The sequence below is a fragment of the Trachurus japonicus genome, chromosome 9 (assembly GCF_045865225.1).
Source record: "Trachurus japonicus isolate A0001 chromosome 9, Traja_1.0".
Classification (NCBI taxonomy): Eukaryota; Metazoa; Chordata; class Actinopteri; order Carangiformes; family Carangidae; genus Trachurus; species Trachurus japonicus.
The window spans coordinates 33,432,761-33,451,723 of record NC_140915.1 but is presented as its reverse complement, the minus strand read 5'-3'; the positions used below and the strand labels follow the sequence as shown (position 1 = coordinate 33,451,723).

The window sequence follows — 18,963 nt, the reverse complement described above, 5'->3', positions numbered from 1 at the left end:
CAAACATGATGGATAAGAGCCTGTCAGAGACACTTTCTTGTCCCCTGGGGACGATCGATGGAACAGTAAACATTAGCCAATACTCAGAGGGTGCATTGTCTTTGGTATAGAACAAGTGCTGTCCATGAACACAAGCTTTTCATTATAGTTCTTACAGGAGGAGACTTTCATCAGGTATGGTGGAGCCTCATGATTTCCATGTCGGTGCTTGATATTCTAAGCGTCAAATATTATTCTGAAGTATCTTTGTGTGACTAATGACACAGGGCTTGTGTCGGATGATGACATTTCTAACTCATTCCCAACCTGTTTCCCGAAAGCAGAGGCTTTCAAGTCCTTGTCTCCCCCCCTCCACATGGGTGCCTGTAAAACACTGACAGCACTGTCACGCCTCTTTGTCAGCCAACGCGGCTTCTTTGCAATCCTGGAAGTTTACAAGGTCCCCAAGGGCAGGGCACATTAAACACAAGACAAAATGTGTGGTGTTAGCGCAGCCCACCATCCCTCCCCCCCTGGCTGGCTAAAGCTGGGCTCTGTGAGGGTTTTCCGGAGGCTTGGATGGAGGAGAGGGAGGAGCAGGGTGGGGTGAGTGGTGGGGGGTTGGTTGGGGAGGGGGTGATTGGGGTAATTACACACAAGCAGACAGCATATGCTTCTCATCAGGGCTCAAACACCCTCCCCCCATTAGAGCACTCTTATTTTCAAGCTTATGTTTTCCTCATATATATGAGGTCAGAGGCATGGGGTGAGGACCCTTACCTGTTCCACTGACTGTCACTCTACTACTACATGGTCTGGTATCAGTCTGAGCTCAAGGAGCTGCTCTGTCTAAGTGGACTGTGGGTCACAACATGTGACACAGGTTCAGTTTCTTTTCCAGTAAAACTGACAGCCACAGAAAACTCGCATCAAAGCAGCGCTTTTTGGCCGGCATCATTGTCCCTGTTGAGTTTGTAATGATTAAAAAAACTAAGAGTACAGACTCTCCACAGGTCTGGACACAAAGTCAGAGCCAACTCTGGCGTCTTAACTTGATAACTTCCCAATAAATAAACAATTACGTGTAATAACTTACAAAAGAAAACAAAAGGTGGAAAAAAACCCAGAAATCTACTCTACCACTGTCACAAAAGTGGAGGCGTTTCAAACGTTTGTGATTACTTCCAAATGCATTTGATTATTAAACAGTACCTGGGTCATGGAAGGGGACCAGGACAAAGTTTTTGATGGGTCTGGTCCTCCGGTTCAGGGTCTTCTCCAGGATCCGTGAGGCGCCCTCTATCACCTGCTTCAGGTCGTCGTACATGGAGCCGGTAACATCGAACACAAAGGCCAGGGTCGAGGCGCTGTCACCAGATCCATCATCCTCCTCAACCCGAGGGACTGCCAGCAGCCTGTGCGCGCTGATACAGAGCGCCAAGACTAGGCACTTAAATAAGACACTGGTCATTTTATTCAGATTTACTGCATCTGTCTGGCGGAATGAGGCTGATCACATAAAAATTTTAAGAGCAGAAGAAAGTTTTCAAAAGAAAAAAAAAAGTTCAGATTGCAAAGATACTTAAACAAGTCTGGGACTGCTTCCAATCGGTAGAAAAGATATTTTGAACAATATGCCTGCGCTGAAACACATCAAAATCCAATGTAGAATACTTCCACAGGAGAACATCCGTGCGTAAAGTTTGGAGAAGCGTGTGGACTGGCTGAGTGCTGGAGAGCCCCTGGAGAGCTGGTGCTCTGACGCTTCAAACGGGGGCGGAGATGGGTATTAAAAGGTTCCCGAGACCCAACCTGATTTTTTTTTGTATGTGTGTGTGTGTGTAACTCGACCCCACTGTGACTTCCAGGCTTTAACCCTATCCTAAATTCCCCCCTTCAATCCGATGTTTTTTTTTTTCCCTCCGCAATCGAGGTGGGCCCCTAGAGATGCGGTTTTTAACAGCTTTACGCGCATTACCGACGGAGTCTGAAGTCTGTATTTTGGACACGGCGAGAACATTGTCTCAGTAACAGCCTCGTTTTTATAAATAGCCATCGTTTATATTCAGCTGACACCAATCTAATTTTATACGTAGCCCACCCTGAGAAATATCCCCTTGGCATATGAATGGGTGGAATAGCTTGGCGTGCCACACAGAAATGTCACTGTCCCTTTTTTACTTTGTTGCTGTTGTGAACAGATGTTTTATTGATCACTGAACATTATTCTAACACACTTGATGTCAATCTGTGACATAGCTTATGTACGGAGATCAGACCTCACAAAGGAAGCCAGCCTAGATCACTGTAAATAATTTAGTGTTTTCTTCCAAAGTAAAAGTCTGGAACCCAGAATATGTTTTTTTTTATCCTCTCCTGTTTTGCTGCACTTAGTCACAGATGCTATTTTAGAAGTGTCTGTGAAATACAAAGTGAATCAAAGATGTACCAAAAGGACAGAGGAGGCTCTCTCTGGCCAAAGCTCTGGACCCTCCTGACCTCCTCCTCCTCCTCCTCCTCCTGCTGATATCACTTCCATCTGTCCTTGATGAGAAGAAAACAGAGAGCAGGTCTGAGCAGGCCCAGTGCTCAGACGGTCCCAGCAGCTCCTACACAAAAGCCACCGAGCCTTATTAATCCACCCATCAATGCCACGACATCACAATTTTATGCAGTTCATTTATCATTACACAACCACAGACAAGATGGTGAGTGCCATTCTGTGTCTGAAAGCACAACAGGCACCCAAACTTGACTTGAAATTGTTCTGTATTAATGTTGTGGCTCTGTGATATTGGATTAGTGTTTGATATTTTTTAAATACCATGCAGGAAGTTTGCCATTTAGGACAATTTTCTTAAGAAGTGATTATCATTAGGTTCAAGTTTGACATTTAACAAAGACATTTAAAGCAACAGTCATTGCACAAAGCAGCTCCTGAAATGATGAAAAAAAAAAAAAAACATGTATAAAATTAAACATTTTTTCAGACTGAAAATACAGTGATAGAAAAGTTAGCCACTTAAATGCATTTTATTCTGTGCTCTTATACTTTTAATCAACAGGTAAATGACATTTATCATTTTGTAAATTATCATTTGCATAAGGCATAAAATCAGTGAAGCCGATAAAACATCTTAATGCTCTAACTAAAATAATCCAAGAATGAAAAGAAGGCATCATCACATGCTCTGGCCTCACACGGGATAAATACAAAGTAGACAATTGCAACCACAGCGCTCGCAAAAGCTTTTACAACCAGAGTTGATGTCTGTTTGTGCCTCTCAATGACCGGGGCTTTGTGTGTGTGCTGAGGGTGGTGTGCGATGCTCTCAAAAGAAATAATGAGCCTCAATTCAGATGTAAACTGTGAGAATGTGGCGTGTTGCTTGGTCATGTAGTTCAGGATGTGGCTGTGCAACACTGCAGACACCAGACGCTCCTGCTTAACGGGGAGGTGAAAACACAATAGGATGCACAGACTGCAAACATAGTAAAATAATCTATAGAAAAGCCCCCCCTCCCTCCCTCTTCAACACTCTTCTTTAAATAAAAACCCTGTTTTCTCAGGAAAAGGAAACTTCAGAATGTGAGAAAATAAACAATCCCACAATAATAATGAAAAATACAGTGCAATACGTTTCAACACTTTTGATAAAAAATAAAACTTCATTCCATATTTATGAGGAAATTCCCATAAATGCAGCAAAGCAGAAAATAAATTACCATTATATTTACATTATACAATGTACACTACACTGCTTTTAAGCTAGTGTTCACCTTGTAATACATTTTTCCAGGTTTTTTTCCAGGGTTAGAGTCTCTCCATGTGGTGATTAAGTAGCAGCACAGTTCCTCTGAGCAGTTTGCCCTGGTTTACAGTTTGTGAACAAGACGCACACACTAACATCTCCGGGGGGATTTCGATTCCAGTCCGTGGGGGAAACCACAGTCCTGCGCTTGCATAAATGCTTGTACACAGTCCACAACACTCAAGGGTGTACGCGGTGCCACATAGCTGTAGAAGCACAGATAAATGACTGAGGGTTTTGCTGACATGTTTGAATTTCTCGGTCACATCAGAGGATATATTTTTCTTCGAGATCCTTAGTGGAAAATGTAGACAAACAGCTACTTGACACAGATGCCGTGAGGGTCGTGCGACAAAGGTTTGCAGTCCACGTCTGGGTAAGCGGGTTTAAATGTGGCCTCCTCCCCCGTTACAGGTGTGATGGTGCTGGATTGGCGTGTAACGCGCAGGAGGACGCTGAGTCGGATCCATCTGAGGAGGTTGTGAGAGTGATCACCAGTTGAACAGAAGACACTAAGAGGCGTCATAAACCTGGGATGTGCTCGGAGCATGCACGGCAACCACTGCACAGAGGACTAAAATACTGTATGTCTCTGCCAGCTCGCTTCGCAGCTGATAAAACGCTGAACAGGATGTCAGCAACAACTGGCAGCGGCTGATGCATTACAATAGGCACTGAGTGGAGAGGGCTGCCTCGCTCTTCACTCAGGACTGCAAGACTATTTGATTGCCAGCAAACAAGTGGGACATTTGAATTATTCATAAGAACAAACTGAGAGCAGAAAAGTGGCTTCCTCCTTTTTGGTTACAGCCAACAGAGTAAATTTACTTGCTTGTTCTTTTTCGCTTTGATGTAATAAGAATTTCACAGTGTTATCTTTGAGCTGAAGTATGACCTGGGATTGAAAAATCACCCAGGCGGAGAAGTATGCAGGAACTAGCTCATTAATACCCCACTCACCTTACATTCCTACACAAGTCCATCGTAGAGTGATAAAGCCTGAACAATAGAGGGGTCTGCCTTGGAGCCCTCCTGAAATTCCTGCAGAGTCAGCTTCCCATCTGCATTCTGAGGGGAACAACATGAGGCAAAATGAAGCTGGAGCCTGCTCATGCTTTAACACACAGTTACCAGAAGGGGGCAAAAGAGGCTCTTAAGCTAAATCATGCTACTCCCTGGTCTATGCTGTTGGACTGATCTTTGGTCCAATGCTCTTGGATGGTAGCCACTCTGCCAATACAAATCATTAAATGCTGCTGCACTGCAAAACTAGACCAATGGGCCGATCTTGGCACTAACGTGCTCATGCAGGCTACATCTCATCTTTGAGAGTGAGAGATGAAAGTCTTGGGGCTGAGGGAGCGGGCAAATCGCCAAGGGCTACCGGTGGAGGACACTATATATGATGTTTATAGACTGCAGGCAGTGTTATTGAGGCTGTGGTCGCGAAGACTAAAAGATCTCAGCCTAACAGTCTCCATGTCAAAGCCCCCAGGGTGGCAAGAAAAGCAGATTAAGTCCTCTTGATGGTAAACTAAGGATCATTACTGCACTGCAGCATCAGATACAGTTACTGTAGGTTTTACACTATATGTAACATCCAGTTGTTGACTGATGCATGCATTACTATCTATTTTATCACTTCCATTTTTTGACAGTACTTCTATATTGCAAATCTAACCTTGTCCATCATCGCAAAAATACGGTCCACTCGCTTCTCTGGCGTGTTCTCCTCCTCAGGAAGCTCCACAGTGTTCCCCTAAGACATCACATTATCACACGTTGTACTATTAAATAAAAATACAGGTTTAAACTTTTAAAGTTTCATAAAACTTACCACCATCTGGTATATGGCATCTACGATGTTCAACATCTCATCACGGGTAATGTAGCCGTCGTTATCAAGGTCATATAATTTAAAAGCCCCTGTGTAGAGAAAGATGTTAAACTATATGGGTTTTACTGCGGCAAAGAGGAGATTCACAACCTTTTATTTTTTGGAAGGTGAGCTCATACGGAGATCAGAAGGCTACTGTCGCCTCAAAATGTAAAATAAAAGATTATATTAAATACACGGTTCATGTTTCATGGATTACAGAGCACATAAGTGTTCCATGTCTGGAAAATGGTGAAAACTGAGAAGAGACAGCCTCTCATGGTGGCTTCCCAGTTCAAAAGGCTGTCGTGGTAATTCTGCATATAAATAACATTCATACTTTGTTACAGATTTTAAATTAATGTTTACAGTTAAAGTTTAGGTTGTTCTAGGCTGATCTGATTTCAAGAGGTTTGGTCATGACCTGCAGCTTGCATCTCCATCTTTTTCATATGCAATCCGCGGCAGTCAAGCCTAAATCCTGCTATTTGAATGTCAACAAGAGGGGAGGAGGGTACTTCATCTTACATCTCAGCTTTTCATCCAGAGTCCCCCGAGAGGTCACTGACAAGGCCTGGATGAACTCAGAGAACTCGATGCGTCCATCCTACGGAGCGACAACAGGGAAACAGGGAGAGAAGGAAAGAGAGAGAGAGAGACCAGGAGACAAGATGAGCATTTTACTTCATTTGCTGTGGCTGTACTTTCATGAACTCCTTGCTGTTCTTTCATGATGTCCTTGCTGTATTCTCCTGAAAACGGGGCCAGACGTTTGCTCCAAGTCAGCTGCTATTTTTTGCCCTGCACCTGGCTCTCTCCTGAGGCAGAAATATGTCACCGCTGGTCATTAGTAAGATGGATGCTACCGGCTCCAAGTCTAAAAGTTACAGCACACAAGCATACAGCCTGTTGTATATTTGGGACAAAGTTGTTTCATATTTTTTGCCGATGATTTCACATCGTGAATGGGCTTGGCAGATAAATATGTCTAACAAGGTAGAAAATAATCCACTGTGACATTTCCGTCCTCTTAGCTTTGTTAGAGTCCCATGCATTGAATCTAACCACAGAGGCAAATTTCCAATTAACCTCCCAAAGCTGTGGCCTTCGGCGGTCCGCTGTGAGACCACACTTAGTGCAGCAGAGAGAAACATCTGCTAACATGGATGGTCATCAAATATAAAACGAAAGCTGGGACAGGCTCAAACCGAAGTGATTCAGACCAGCTCATCAAGTTATGACCTCCAGCCTGAAGCAATGGCACAAGGCTCAAATCAAATTGCATCGCTGCATGAAAGAAATACTGTTCAGATTCAGAGTAAAAACAGCAACTTGTAGACAACAAGCAATGCATATAAATCAGCTGGTAGTGCAGCCTTAAGGCTTTGGTCAATTCATATTCTCACGAGCTACCGCTGTGTTGCATCACAGTCTGCTACAGCAGCAGCCCACCTGTAACCACTCTGAGTCCAGCCACAGCAGAAGAAAAGCCAAGCATTCCTTATGGCCCTGGGGTCAACTGACTTTATCTCTACCAGACATCTGACCAGCCAGACAATGCTGAAGTCGTGGCATTGCTGATGACATAAGTCATAAAACCTGTTAAGATCAATGCATTCTCTAACTATGGGGTGCCCAACGCTAATGAAGGTCGTAGATTAACATTAGACACAGGGGTTTTCTGATCTTCCCTGACACAAAGCTTCTTAACTGAAGTCAATAAACCCTCAGGGGTTCCCCGACATCCCAGGAGCTGATCATCCACAGTTTGTCTCCGTAAACACATATTGAATAATCTTCTGCATCTGCAATGAGGTGGATTATTCCAGACAAAGCTTACTGAAAAACTTGCTTTATCATCCTATCCTAAAATCCTTAGAGGATGATTCCTCATAACAAGGACAGTAATAATAACATAAATAAAAATGCACAGCACAGCTCAACCTTGACAAAAGATTTCCAACACAAAACTAAGGCTGATATTTTTATGTTATTGATGATCAACTGATCTTCATTTCTTTACTAAGTAAATGTTTTAGAAGACAGAATAATGAGTTGTTGAAATATTGACTGATAATGCCCAATGTGATTACAGAAGGTGAATGTAGTGTTTTGCTATCAAGGTCCTCCAATATGTTAAAAATAATGTAAAATGTGTGTGTGTGTGTGTGTATATATATATATATATATATACATACATACACACTGTATATCAGAACTCTATTTGTAGAAGGATTAGAAAGAAGAATGAAAATACAAAGAACATAAGCAGGGCCCTCATTCCACATGATACAAAAAGTACAAAGTACAGTGAACATGAAATTTCCAACTGCAAATAATGACATTCTTACTGTACTCTATATTTTCAGTAGCTTTGGGCTGGAATTTTAATCAATTTCACCATCCAAAACGAATGGCATCCATTCAAAAGGAGTTTGAATAACCTTCTAAAAGGGCCCTGGAATAAGAAGCAGCTCAATGAATAGGATTTCTACACTATATTGCCATTTTAATTCAGGGAAACCTCTGGCTGGTCAGAAAGAATGAACTGCTGTCACAAACTGACTTGACCCGAACTAACACCCTGTAGATGAGCTTTCCCCTCAAACACGATTCCTTACAATATAACTTCACATAACTTAACATAACTTCACTTGTGGTGTGGCAATACCAGACACAAAGCCAGTCCAAAGCTATTTCTCTGCCATTGTAAAATAACAAAGGACACTGACTGAACACATACATAATCTAAATACAAACCTTATTTTCATCAAAAACATTGAAGACAAATGAGGCAAACTTCGTGGGATCTCCAAAAGGAAAGAACTGCTTATATATCTTCTGGAAACCAACGGCATCGAGCTGCCCACTTGGACAATCTTTAATGAAGCCTTTGTACCTAGAAAATAAAGAGACATTGAGGGTTAAAATATTGCAGTTCATAATACAATGAGAATACATTATTAAATATGGTAGACAGAAAAAACTTCATTCTCACTTACAGAAATGGCACTACTGACTCAGTTGACTATGCTAGATCAAAAAAAGGTAGAGCGCAAAGCCATTTGTCTCATTCACAGATAAGACGATCGCCTTAATCCAATAGCAAGCCCAGAGTGGTTAACTCTAATCAAATTACTCTCTAGTCCTCTTTGATAATATGCGTAGCTGATAGATAAGTCTAAGAGCTTCCTCTCGCCCCCTGGAAATGACATATCTAGAGAGCGACTTAACATCTCTATTAGAACTATATATAGAAACATTTCATGAGCAATTTCAAGCGCAGTCACTCAAAGGTAGGTAGTTTCCTTGTATGTCTTCATAAAGGAACACAGCAGCCTCAGTGTATCGAAACAATAACAGGTCAGGGATTAAGGAAGACAGCATTAGCCTTTACAAAAATAAATTCTACATGAAAAGTAAGTGGAGGAAATAATAACCCACTCCAGTTATGAAAAGCATCGGGAAAAAAAGCTCTTGCTCTTGATCAACAGCAAAAATGACGCAAGTTCACACGAGGGAGCTCTGCATGTTCGTCTGTGATTCAGTTAAATCTGTTCAAAATAAGCCAAGGCTGTAATTAAGGCCACAGAGAGTGTTCTGATGAAGAATGAAGGTCAGGAAAGATCTTTTCCACTAACACTCTCTGGCTCCTCACTTCTCTTAAACTCTTTACTTTTAATCTGCCTGGGAGATAATGAAGCCAGCTCCATATAGTCAAAGAGATGGAGAGACGCTTTGAGGAGCAGCTGGGAAAAAGTTCAGCGAGAAGAGAAACAAGAAGAGAGCAGAACCATGTAATTCTCACATTTGAATTATCTGGAGATATGCAGGAAAATGAAAGCCTGGCTCTCCATAATGCAGAATACAACCTAATTGGTATTCAAAGTACAGAACACACAAAGCATATCATAATCCAGAGCCGACCCATTTCACCTGAATTCTTTAGTCATTTTTAGAGTGCAACTATGGAATATTGTATATCTGGAATGGGAAACCAGTATAAAAGTCTGAATGATACTGCAACATACTGTATAAATTATATATGTACTGTATACAGTTTACAATTTCAATGCATCTCAAACAAACTACAAAGGTTCTGGGTTTGAACTTGCTGACTAGCCTGTGTCTCTCTTTGTGGGGTCTGCATGTTCTCCCTGTGTTTGAGCGGGTTTGCTCTGGCTTCCTTTCACAGCTCAACGATATGTGGGTCAGTTTAACTGGCGACTTCAAACTACCCACCCCAGCTTGTCTCTATATATCAACCCTGTGATCAGTGCACCACCTAACCTCCAGCTGTGTAACATACTTATAGAATCAGTAATCCAGCTAATGGGTGAATGGACAAATTGAATTAAATTGGTACTCCTTTACTGATGTCTGCTTACTGCATTACAGATACACTGATATTAGAGTTTATGTAAAGCAGGCATTGCAGTATGACATTACATTTTTGATTGGAGTTTGCATAAATATTGACTAGTTTAATTAACAAAACAGACCACATACAAAATGTGGTCCACACACCCTGATGCAGACCCAGTGAGGCTGAGGCCTGTATCTATTTTTAACTACAGCTCTACACTGAGGAAATACATCTTTCCCAAGTCTGAAAAAAAAGGCCTGTGTTACACATTGGAGTTTTGGAGATTGAAATGAGTGGGTATTTAGGAGGCAGCACAGTCTAATTAAAGGCACTCTGTGTTGCATTATGGGAAATGTAGAGGCCAAAATGTTAAAAGGATATATCAGCCTCTGCTGCTTTGATTTGGACCACTTATTTAAATCTGTTACTCATGAGTCACTCAACTTAATGAAAGTGCAATACTAGCTCACTTTAGGTGCCCCTGCCCCCCCTGGTCCCCAGCCTGAGGACGGCTGAAGAGAGGTTTCTTTTCTGTAACTAGCTGTTACATTGCCCAGGGCACCTGATAGACTGGCATGTGTGGCATAACCAAAAGAGACAGAGAGAAAGAGCTTCCAAAGCAAGAGTGTCTTTGTTGCTCTCTCTCTGATGACAGTAGGATGACAAATCCTTTCATGGTTATGTTAATTGTCATCAAGACACATTTATTATATACATTTGACAGTTGTGTTAGAGGATTGGGTGTGTCATGCTACAGTAACAGCAGCTGTAGCCTCAAACCGCCTGCCCCAAGCACAGATTAGCGGTGTGTTTAAGAGGGTTTGGTTAAATCAATTCTTTACTCTACTCTGTGCCTGCAGATTTTTTTTCTTTTTCTTCAGCCTGAAGTGACACTGATTCAGTTGACATTGCTTAAGGCAGTTTATCAGATTTGAAACAGCTCCCTCTGGTGCCACAACAGTTTTTTTTTCACACACATACGCAAGATCTGTGAACGAGCCATCATGTATGAAATCCTAAATTTTTGGTGATAGGCTAGTATTAGTGGTTTGTTTTTGTTTTTTCAATTTTACGCTGTAAAATGTTCCCTGGATGTCTTCGTTAGAAATCGAAAAAAAATCGTTAAAAAAAAAAAAAAAAAGTGGTTCATATAAAAAACAAAACCTTTTTATATTATTATGATTAAGAACAACTAATGTTAGCTGCTATGTTTAAGCTCTCAAATATTAACTTCAAAAGTTCTGGATGGTCAGACTTGTAAGAATGTTCAATATACACTTTGAGTTTTGAGATGTCTTGCCTAAAATACTGTTGCTGTTATATTCCCCCTCCTGATCACATGAATTAGCTTGAAAGAGCATGGCCTGTCCATATTTGGCTTCCTACTACATTTAACATATTAGCAGTGCAGTTACATAAGCAGTACGCGCGCACACGCGCACACACACACACACACACTTGCAAAACAGACACAGTAAGCAATGTACCAGTGTGTATACATGTTTCCTCAGTGTCAGCTATTCATCACTCATCGAGACAATCACTTTCATTTACAAGGAGCACATCATGTACAAGAAATCTGACATGGTGACGCTGGTGCTAAGACACATACACAGACAGACTGCATGTGAAGTAGTGTAACAATGCAACTAGACGCTGTAACTTGCAGGGACACAGCAGACATGACATTGTGCATCAGACCCCACCGGGGAGCCAGCATAAAGATAAAGTATTTATTACTGGCACTGGCTCCTGCTCCTTGGCATCTACCATGGTGGCTCGCTAAAGAGTTGTGCAGGATGATTCTCTTGCTCCTGCCTAGCTGGCAGGAACATTACTGCACTATGGCATTTTGTTATTGATTTCAGGTGAGCCTCAGGCATACTAATGATGTTCCCTTTGAGGGGAATTAGAAAGGGGAACAAATTTAATGCACAACACAGGCATTTATCTAACCCTGCTAATTCTTCTGTGTCTGTGCCTGTGCTCTAATTACACGCCATCTGGCATTTCCCCTGGTAAAATTCCCTCTCATCCCTCACACTCAGCCGTGTTGATTGCTGCTGATCTCCAAGTGAGGACTCATGCAAACTTTCCTGTGAAAGACAGCGAGAGTGATGGTGAGCTAGCTGGCTGCACAGCCGAGGGGTGGAGGTTTAAGCGCGGTGGTGGGGTGGGTATTCCGCCCCAGTGCACTCAGGCAGCCCGAGAGACAGGCCAGCTTGGAGGCTTTGGACCTGCCAATGCCCAGTGATAGCTAATGCTGCTGCTTCTGCTACTGCTGCTGCTGCTGCTACTGTGTGTGGCTGTGACTGCACTGTGGCTCCTTCCCCCCCATAAACTCCCTAACGGGGGACATGAACGGCATCGAGCTCTTGAGGCAGATCTCTTTTCATGCATGCCGAATTAGGTCGTGAAATGCAAAACCAAAAGCAGGAGAACTGAAGTGTGAACATGGAAGAGTGATCACTTTATTACAGTGCTCCCTCTTCTGATGTACACTATTCTTTGTTTTTCATATCCAGAGAAACAATAGCCCAACAGCAGCACGCAGCAAACAAAAGCGATGACTGTGCTCATGCTTGAATCATCTCTATAGTGAAGATGCATTGTCTATCAATCCCCCTTCAGAGAGAGACGTTCAGGAAAATCACACCTCAACAGTAATGACCACTCTCAACAGAGCAATGAGACTCATCCTGGCCTAAGGTGTCTCCTGTTTCACAGATACCTTCATTTGGACATACGTAAGTACATGTTACAACACTGTTGAGCACAGGCTGAGACAGATAAAGGCTGGTGCAGGTCACACTGACTAGGTAGAGAGGCAGAGGATCTGACAGGGAGAGGATTACTAATCTGCAACCTTGTGGAGGCTTTGCGGCCATGTAGTCATTAAGTGCCTGCGAGTGAATAACCTTGTGCCCCCGCCACTCTCCTGTTATCAGACATCCCTTTTTGCAAACAGAGCAAAAAGGTTGTTGGGGAACGCATCATGGAAATGTTTGTATCAGTGTTATCAGCCTCCAAAGTCACTCAGCCTCACTAAGGCTTCAAAGTCATTCTATTTTCAGATGGTGTCTGTCTTCAGGGTAGTGTGAGGAAGATGGCTTCAAATCAACTGTAAATACAATTGGTGGACTCAAGAAAAATATACATCAATTTGGCTTTTGCAAGAGCATCAAGATAAGATCTGACTCCTGTGAGATCTGCTCAAAAAGACACAACTGCAAATATATGACCATCCTCACATTAGGAATACAACATTTTCATTAAAAATGAATGCAAACACTTACCACTGCTGTACCTCTTTCTCCGTAACTGAAAGAGAAATAAAAGAGTAACATTAGTTTGGAAAAAGAACTTTGGTTGCCCTAGAAAAAAAAGTATCTGGCTGTTAGATACGACAAAGCAGCCAAGTAGTAGCATCGTTAATCATCTTGGCCCAATCCCTTCTTACACAAATCTTCTGACTTAACCAAAAATATTCAACAGTGTCAACATGCACTTATTGGAAAATAGCCATGTTTAGTGGAGTGTAGAACTCATCAGTTCCAGTATACTATATCAGAGGAGATGAATAATCACTTCTCCTGGCCGGCAGAGTAAAGGACAAGTGGGAGTGAACCCCAGGGAGCCACGGAAAAGACAAACAAGGCTGAAGGAATGAAGGTCAGCCGCAGATCTAAGAAAGACAAGAGTTTAGGAGGTGGGACGTGTTATCATGCCCACACAACACCATTATCTGCCAGTATCTAATCAACCAATCCCTCATGGCTTTCCCTTGTCTCTTCTTTCTCTCAAGTAACTCAGGCAATTTTAGGCCTCTTGGCCCCCGAGGTTACTAATGAAAACAAGGTCTGAAAACCAATAGCATTAGTTTAAACAGGCTTTCCTTTGAGAGAGATTCTGAATTCATGTCGCTGGAGGTCTGATGATAGATGTTGTCTGTTACGTCTTGTGCTAGGCATGAGGCAAAGCAAACGGCTTAAAAACAGAACAAATAGCTACTTAGTTAATCGATAATTTTCTCTACAGTAATGTTTAACCTTGAAAAACTCAGACCAGAATAAGTAATACAAGCGGTATACAACCTGGGAAATCAAAGTAAACAATGATTTCCAGGCATAGACATCCACTTGCCACAAATAACATTGCAACATTTCTGGCAGATCAAATCATCATCATTCGACACCCTCACATTGTAGGAGACTGGTTGTACCCAAAATATACTTATGTCAAGGGTTAGTGTAACTTTTTGTAATCTCTTTACCTTGAGACTTACTGAAGGCATTCCATAATGAGACTAGTGCAGCACTGGAGCAGAATAACACAGAGGCTATCAATAAGGAGGCCAGGTCAAGTAGCTTTCGCCTGCACATATCTCAACCTCAATTTGTTCCGCTCAGCATTTCACCAAGAAAACTCATCATGTGACCCTTTCCTGGGCAATAAATGTCAGGGTCAATCTCGCGACTGTCAGCCAAGCCAAGCTACCATTAAATTGGCCTCAAAAGTCAATGTAGTCAAAAATTCAGGCAATTTACCATGGCTATGATTTAATAATTTCTTTTTATTATTACATAACTCAGTCAGAGGCAATGGGCAATAATGCAATCAGCCAATTGCAGGAGAGTGCAGGGCCCACTCAGCCAGTTGGCCCTTGAGGGTCTGCTAAGAACACGTCCAGCTTGCAGTCTGTCACTGTGTGCCTCTTCATGGCTTTGACAACTTATAAAATCATCATGTTATTATTACATGGGCCTAGCTTACATCCTGCGGACATTTTCTCAGGACTGCTGGTCTTTCTGTGTGATGCCAGAGCAGTCATTAGGAAGAGAATTCCTGAGTTGAATTAAGCTCTCTAATACACAGGTGGAGCTGCAACTGTTTGCCTAAAGGTTTCCCTAAACACTGCACACACCAGAGGTTTTTCATGGCTTCATGTTGTCTTTGTCCATTAAAGCGTTTTTGAAAAGATAAGGCCATAATCATTTTCTCATGAAGCATTTTCCTAACTCGCAACAAAGCAGAAGACAGATATCAACAGATACAGATATTCTTTTGAACTAAACAGGCCTTAGATCCTGCCTTGCCTTGTTGGTTTCTTGTCAATACATGAGGCATTATCAGCGGGGAAAAAATCCCTTCTTCTTCTACCACTGAAACAAAAAGACACATAGGCCCAGAGAAATTTACTAAGTCCCCAATCTGTCAAGGACCAAAGGAAAACGTCGACTAAAATGGCAGACAAAGCTTCTCATGGGAGAGCAGGAGAAAGAGGCTCAAGTTGAGCAACAAGAGAACAAGGGAGAATGATCACGCTGGGAGAGAAAGCTTGGTGCCCCTCTCAGCGATGTTAACCAGATAAGATCCTAATTATACTATTCCATTCCCTGCTCAAAGAGGGCAATTAGGGGATACAGCAAGAGAGACAGGGTAAAAGGGTAAGAGGGAGAGAGAGAGGCAGAGGGAGAAAGAGAAAGAGGGAGTGAGTAAAGGACAAGCAGCAAGCAGCCCAGCCCAGCACGAAGCCCAATCTTCCTCCACAGCAATTTCCTGCCTTCCTTGGTTCTGCTGTGGAGAGACTCACCACACAAATAACACTGTCATTAAGCAGCCAATGGATGTCAACTCCCACCCACACCTGCACAATGTACTGCTCAAATAATAATAATAATAATAATAACAACACTGTGCTCCAAAAATAACACACAAATGATTAATGTAGTGTCTTCAGAGCAGATGATGTGGTAATTATAATCGTGATCTCTGCTCAAATTTGATTGAAAACTGCCAACAAAGAAGTTATGAGGCTCTAGCAAGGTGAGAAAAGCAAACGCTGTCAGTCTGCAGGGTCCTGATAAGTCCAGGGAAACAACAAGAATCTGTGTACTTGCAATGTTGCGGACTGGCTTGAGGTTTGGCTCATGCCCTCCTCTGATCCCACCCTGTCAATGAATCTCTATACGTATAAAATATTTATATGCATGGAGCATCCATGAAATGCAAATAAAACCCCGTCCTCATCACTAAAACCCTCAACTTGTTAGCTGACACAAACTCAGAATCTCCATATTCATAAATCCCTACAGCGTGACTTAAGGACGCTGATTACAACTTTTGCTAGACCTGAACCAATTACAGTTTGCTAGAAAACATTTAAATGCAAATTTAAATCAAACAGGAGCATATTCCCTGCTAACATGTAGTTGTAGCTCTGTTCTTTTGTTAATGAGAAACTGGTGTAGAATCCCAATACATCTCGACAGGCAGGGCTATTTACTGTAAAGCCTGCATGGAAAACAGTGGGTGGAAAATATGATTTCAAAACAGCAGCAATAAAATCAGTGCTAGGTATTCCTACCACATACTATATGGCATCTTACCTGTGGACAGAATATTTTGAAATACAGTCTAGCTGAGAAGAGTTCGTGCAGGATTTGCTTTCTAATTCCAAGGCAAAAATAAATAAATAAATAAATGAGGTACTCACAGTAGGTTTTTCTTGTCAACTCCTCCACCACCTCTGGCTTGAGCTTGCTGTTTGATTTACCCATGATCTTCAGCTCCCCTCCACACCTCCAAATCCACCGTGGCACGCAGCACCTGTTACTACCTCCTCTCCAATCTGCTCCTCTGCCAAAAACATACAACAAATGTGTGTGCCAGTTTAGGTGCAATGCCACCAGTGCGGCAAGAGAAAGATGCTTTTGCTTTTTTTTTGTTTATATCGTTTTTTTAAAAAAAAGAAAAAAGGAAGAAAACAAAAACAAATCCCATTCAAGTAAAACGAGCCTATCGTTCTGTGTGGTTCATTCTAGCTGTGGTCATGATCTGCTCAGTCATCAGCCCCGGCACTCCAGACAAGACGAGTCAAAACCCCAGGGGCCCTAAGAGGAGGGGCCGGCAGGTTGTTGAGTCTATAGAAGTGCTGCTGAGTGCCTATGTGTCCACCTCATTTCTTCACAGCAGTCCGTGGGCGAAGAGTGGCGTTTGGATGCGTTGCTACCTTCGTCCTTGGATACAAGAGTCACTCAGAGGCTGGGTTAAGCACGCTCACTCCCTCACAGTCATTCTCTGTTCTTCTCACTCCTCCCACCCCTCCTTTCCCACCACTATCTCTATTGCTCTGGGTAAGTTACTGTAGAAAAGAATCCTCCCTCTTGACAGCTGAGATAAGGAGGTGTGTAAACTAAAATACAATGAACAGAGCTTGCCTTGGATGCACCCCACTGCACTTTGCTCTCACTCAAAGCATTAGCTCTAATCGGTGGAATGTATACAGACATAACAGTTTTGGGAAAAGTAAAAGGTTTCAGTAATAATTTATGAAAAGAAAGAAGAGGCCAGGTCTCTACGTAGTTCTGTCATTTTAGATGCCGGCTGAACAGCAAAAGAGGGTTCTGGTCTTGCTCTTAAAATAAGCATGTGCGCTGTCTACCACGCTTATAGGCGGATTTGAAGAGTGACAGTTTTCTTTTCTCCTCCATTCTGAGTCATAACACTCCCTCCTTCCTAGCCTCACGACAGCATGGTATGGTGATTTCCTCCTCTCTGTCACAGCAGACAGGAGATGAGAGATAATGGAATTTCTTTGTATCACGGGCCTGGCATTGGCATGCACTGATGCCTAACCACAGCAGCTGGCTGAGGAACAGAATAGAAAACTAAGCACCTTCACTGCAAACATCTGTTCTTCATGTCCATGGCCAGCGATGTCCTTCTGAAGGATGGCATGCTGGTAATCACCATCTTGTGTTTGCTCAAGCCTTGTGGTCCTGGGTATTATTTAGACACTATGGGAATAAACACAGGGAGAGCAGTTACAAAAGGGAAAGACAAAGGGAAAACTGTCACCTAAAGCTACAGACGCATGAGCACTTGACTGGAAAAACACTCAAAACAGACAACGACCTTTCTACTGTCTGTAAAAACTGCTGAATGCAGCCAACAGGCGATGCAGAGCGTGGAGCGAGAGGGGTGTTAGTGGTTCAAGTGCAGCGGCGAGTATATTTAAGTTCCAGGCTGTAAATTAGCACAATTAAAAGAAAATTAAATTAAGTGCAGCTATCCAAGTCTTACGAAAACAGGTGGCTAAGACGAAGCAACACAACGAATACGCACGCACACACACATATTCATGATAAACACAAGGCTGAATTAACACTAGTAAAAGTGCGTTTTGGTTCCGTGTATTCATTTTTTTGTTGACACGAGACATGTATTTAGTCGCAACAGCAGTGTTGGATGTTGCCAGGCAATACCATAGCAACACACAGTTTATGGCTACAGTACAACCGCTACAGTGCGGGAAGCTTGCTAGTCATTGTACTTCCAACGTCTGGTACCCACGCTGTTTCTTGTGGCTAGTTGACTAAAAAAAATAAAATAAAAACATAGAAAAAGCACCTTGAAACGCATAAAAGCGTTTCCATGTAAAGCGACTTCAGGGTGTACCTGAGCAACAGAGGCAGAAAGTCGGCGTCCAGGGAGGAGAGTCGGTCCTAAAAGCAAAAGAAGCCGCTGCCCAACAGTCGGAGCGAGTTCCGGAGCGAGCGACTTGCTGCTGCGCGGATGGCCGTCTGCTCTGCTCTGATGCCGCCGACCGTCAGGGAGTGACGTCGCTCCTGGCCCCGACCAGCTCCGCTCCGTGCCCGCGAGACACTGACGTCGCGGTACCATTGGTCATACACTAGCTCTTTGTATGCTTTAAGAGCATTTACACGTGTCATTTCGTATAAAGTGAAGGAGCTAGGTCAGCCAGGCTCACTTTTTGACCCACATTTTAGGGACAGGGGGAGACAGACACAGACAGGAGTGGCACTTTTAGCTAGCATGTATGCCCAATTTACTGCAAGTTAACACGGCAAGTAAATAAAAAGGATAACGTTTCTGAGGGAGTTTTAAAAGCTCATCAATAGTGTTCT

General features: G+C 42.7%; 2 protein-coding genes across 3 annotated transcripts in view; both read right to left on the bottom strand.

Moving 5' to 3' along the window:
- The window catches only part of hmcn2 (hemicentin 2), a 62,558-nt gene extending 60,862 nt beyond the window's left edge, over nucleotides 1-1,696 (bottom strand). The window contains exon 1 of the mRNA XM_085787542.1: nucleotides 1,192-1,696. Coding sequence (XP_085643668.1) covers nucleotides 1,192-1,450 — 259 coding nt within the window. The 5' untranslated portion in view covers nucleotides 1,451-1,696. The remainder of the gene's footprint in view (nucleotides 1-1,191) is intronic.
- Nucleotides 1,697-2,993: 1,297 nt separating this feature from the next.
- LOC146981910 (neuronal calcium sensor 1) lies at nucleotides 2,994-18,687 on the bottom strand. 2 transcript variants are annotated; one of them, XM_085787540.1, is made up of 10 exons: nucleotides 18,494-18,687; nucleotides 17,712-17,832; nucleotides 16,530-16,672; nucleotides 13,330-13,354; nucleotides 8,428-8,566; nucleotides 6,196-6,274; nucleotides 5,629-5,717; nucleotides 5,473-5,550; nucleotides 4,752-4,859; nucleotides 2,994-4,261 (listed from the first exon to the last, which is right to left on the bottom strand). In XM_085787540.1, exons 3-9 carry the CDS (start codon nucleotides 16,591-16,593, stop codon nucleotides 4,761-4,763), a joined length of 573 nt encoding a protein of 190 aa, XP_085643666.1. In that variant the 5' UTR covers nucleotides 16,594-16,672; nucleotides 17,712-17,832; nucleotides 18,494-18,687; the 3' UTR covers nucleotides 2,994-4,261; nucleotides 4,752-4,760. The 2 variants fall into 2 exon arrangements, with proteins under 2 accessions (XP_085643666.1, XP_085643667.1); XM_085787541.1 differs by having other exon boundaries at nucleotides 18,446-18,586.
- Between the last annotated feature and the right edge of the window lie 276 nt (nucleotides 18,688-18,963).